Source organism: Petromyzon marinus, chromosome 15 (genome assembly GCF_048934315.1).
Source record: "Petromyzon marinus isolate PM22_M1 ecotype Great Lakes invasive population chromosome 15, UKy_Petmar_22M1.pri1.0, whole genome shotgun sequence".
Classification (NCBI taxonomy): Eukaryota; Metazoa; Chordata; class Hyperoartia; order Petromyzontiformes; family Petromyzontidae; genus Petromyzon; species Petromyzon marinus.
In genome coordinates, this window is record NC_133681.1 from 12,595,230 (window position 1) to 12,598,589 (window position 3,360).

The window sequence follows — 3,360 nt, forward strand, 5'->3', positions numbered from 1 at the left end:
GTATAGAGTAGTGAAGCGGTGTATGTAATGTAATTGTAGGTGTGCGTGTGTGGGTATTTGCTGGAGGCGACATCATTCACTGGGAAGCGACAATACGCGCTGGTATTCGCTCCAGTGCATTCCGTCACCCCCCACACACACACACACACGACCCCTTACACACACACACGCACCCCTTACACACACACCCTTTACACACACACTCACAATGACAGAAACCCCCCCCCCTCGGCAACCCCCAGTGGGACATTCCACCAAACCCCCCCCCACCCACCCCGTGCGGGGTCGCTCAGCCAATCAGAGCCGCGCTCTCGCGCCGTGGGCCCGCCCTCTGCGCGGCTCGCGCTCTCCCATTGGACAGCGGGGACCGCGAGCTCGAGTACAAGGAGAGCGCGCGCGGGGGCACCGCGAGGCATCGTCACCTGTCGCTTGACCGCGCCGAGCGAGATAGCAGCACGAGGTCGTCCCCCCCTGTACGCCGCACGTGTTTTTTTGGTGTTGTCATTCGTTGAACCCGACAACAACAACCCACCAGCAACCACCGACAGCCACCTCTTGTTAACATTACAGCCATGAAGGCCGTGAGTCCCGTCCGCTCCGTGCACCGTCAGTCGGCCGAAGCCGCCGCCGCCGTTCACCGGCTGGCCGAGGAGCGACTGCTGTACGACATGAAGGGCTGCTACAGCCGGCTCAGCCAGCTGGTGCCCACGCTGGCGACCACGGGGCGCAAGGCGAGTCGCATGGAGATCCTGCAGCACGTGATCGACTACATCCTGGACCTCCAGGTGGCGCTCGACGAGGGCCCCGTGGAGGAGGGAGCGCCCGGCGATGCGCAGGTAGGCAACGGGGCACGGTGGCTGTGGCCGGAGATGAGCCCAGGTGATGGGGGCAGAGTGTGGGCTGGCTTGTGTGAGGGTGGCGGTGGGGTCACAGGCGCGCAGGGGTCCGTGAGGGTAGGTGGTGGGAGTGGAGTATGTGACGGGCTTTTACGGGGTACGTGTCGCTCTGGTGAGCACGATGACTCTTGTCAAAGTGGCAGACCAGGAGGATGTCTCCACGTGGAATTTACGTATTGAGCACTGGGAGAGATTTAGTCTCGACACTTAACACTGCTTGGAAGAAAGCAATTTCGAGTGTTCGTATACTCAACACATCTATTGGTCGTTAACTTCCTAAGGGAGGCCAATAAATCCTAATGTCACCACCATGGTGAAGAAGAGACATTTTGGTCATGAGTGTACTATGAGGTTCAATGATAAAACGCCGAATTTTCCCACTACACCTGGGTTAGCAAACACCTGGGGCCGCTGAAATTGCCACTTTAGGCGGTCACGTAGCTCTGGAAGAGATCGACTTTATAGGATGAGCCATGTGTACGTAGCTAGTCGGCGAGATGCAGGGCAAGAGTTGGACTATAACTCGTCCATGATTACGATTCTGTTTTGGCCACACATTCTCATTCCGGGGGTTATTTTTAAAAGCCCCCCCCACCCACGCACGCACGCCAACTAGAGAATGTTCACACCTTGGTATTTTAAACAGCAATAATGTTTACGGGTCAAAGTGACACAGGATTTGAGTGATCTATGGTGGTGATGACAAGTAAACGGGGTGGTGGTACGGTGGATACGAGAACCGACAGCTAACTTTAAAAGCTGTGGCGATATGTAATTGACGATGTTTTTTCCGACGTTTTTGTTTGCAGGTGTGCACAGACATGGCAAGTTTGACCGGAAACAACGAGACTCTCTGCTGCTGAGATTCGCGAGACTTCGGTAAGCGCATGGCAGTTTAATCAATTTTTAATCCAGTTTTGTTTATAAGCAAGTTCAGTCTGTATCTATAACTCAAACCATTTGGATCCAGCATTCATTGGCAATGGGGCGGTGGGTGCTGAAAACACAAAAACAGCATCACCAAAATCCTAAAAGAGTGGGCCTCTGCCATTTAAAATCACATGATGGGGTGGTAGGAGGGGAGGGGGCACGCAGTGTTTTGCGATTTCTGCTCTCCTTTTCACTGGTTGCGAAGCAAAAACAAAATGAGTTACTTGTGCAATACCCAGAGCATGAGCTGGCTGCCTGTTGGCTGTTTTGAATGCTGAGAGGGGTGGATGTGGGCGGGTGGGTTGGGTGTGTGCAGGGGGAGGGAAGATGTGGGTTGTGTGTATGTGTGTGTGTGTTTCAAGGGTGGGAGGGATTCGATGTGTGTGTTGGGAGGGGGAGGGAGGCTGCAGCTGTGTGCATCCAGGGGCTGTAGTAGGGGGAGGCGTCTTCTGTGGGGGAATGTCCACAGTTGTTTCCTGACAGGCGCCAGGCTGTCTGCTCCCCGCCTGGCAAGGCCACCCGGTCCCCCTCCCTCCTTCCCACACACACACACACAGCACCTCTTAACCCAGGATAATGAGCCGCTTCTAACCGCGTCACTCTTGTGTGGTGTGCGCCTCTCTCTCCACACAGCATTCCTTCTCTCGTCCCTTGGAACGAGCGGGGCGTGCGCCGACTTGGGAGAAAGAAGGAAGTTGGAACTCCCCGTCGTGTGTCCCCAAGAAGAGCCACGCCACCACACAAGCACGCGGCGTGCGGAAGCAGACGAATGTTTCGAAACCCAACGGATCCAGTCATTCCTGAGCTTGTATTTTTTTTTTTTACACACAGCTTTATATTTTTTAGCAAGTCATTTAAACAACAAACAAACAATGTCTAGTTTTTTTTTTATTCCTTAGCGTTTAAAAACCTAATTTTGTCGATTTTCCAAGTTGTTGTTGGTGTTTTGTAAAATACAACTGCTTGGACTTTAATACATTTTCACAATTTCCGAAAAGAGGGGGGAAAAAAAACAATTTTCAGTGATGCAGCATTTTCCCCAAACTCTCGACCCCGGCCCCAGGGCCTGCTGGCATATGCATGATAATGATGCACACTTCCAACATTTTCGCCACTCGCCGTTTAAATGCAAACCAGTGCATTAAACGCATTTGCGCGCCTCTGAACCTGGTGAAAATGTAAACGGGAGCAATTGGGAGTTGGGGAATAATGGTTTCGTTTGCTGTTAAAAGTTGGGTAGGTTTGGCGATTGCTGCAAGTGCAGTACTGAGAGACACTTTACTGACGGGGAGAGGAAGTTAGTTGCCGTACGTACGCACGTACACTCGACAAGGCAGTGTTGCACAACTGTTAGGGTATTTTGTGGACCAATGTCTTAACAGTGCTTGTTTGCGGCTCAAAAGGCCTGAGCCCCTCTTACCACCACCACCACTGTGGCAGCTTGAGATTGGTTCAACACCTGTTTTAAGAGGTGTGGGTACGGCTGCAATCGAGCACTGTTTTGTAAAAAAAAAGATTGCTGGCAGTTTGCGTT

The 3,360-nt window shown here is 52.6% G+C and overlaps 1 protein-coding gene across 1 annotated transcript; it reads left to right on the forward strand.

Annotated features, from left to right (window-relative positions):
- Positions 1-412: 412 nt before the first annotated feature.
- LOC103091743 (DNA-binding protein inhibitor ID-2) lies at positions 413-2,816 on the forward strand. The gene is made up of 3 exons (XM_032954868.2): positions 413-836; positions 1,706-1,775; positions 2,460-2,816. The coding sequence occupies exons 1-2, from the start codon at positions 573-575 to the stop codon at positions 1,757-1,759; spliced, it is 318 nt and encodes a 105-aa protein (XP_032810759.1). The 5' UTR covers positions 413-572; the 3' UTR covers positions 1,760-1,775; positions 2,460-2,816.
- The last annotated feature ends 544 nt before the right edge of the window (positions 2,817-3,360 follow it).

Coding starts and splice junctions, on each gene's coding strand:
- LOC103091743 (XM_032954868.2), top strand. CDS start 573: ATGAAGGCCGTGAGTCCCGTCCGCTCCGTGCACCGTCAGTCGGCCGAA. Junction 837..1,705: donor GAGCGCCCGGCGATGCGCAG/GTAGGCAACGGG, acceptor TTTTGTTTGCAG/GTGTGCACAGACATGGCAAG.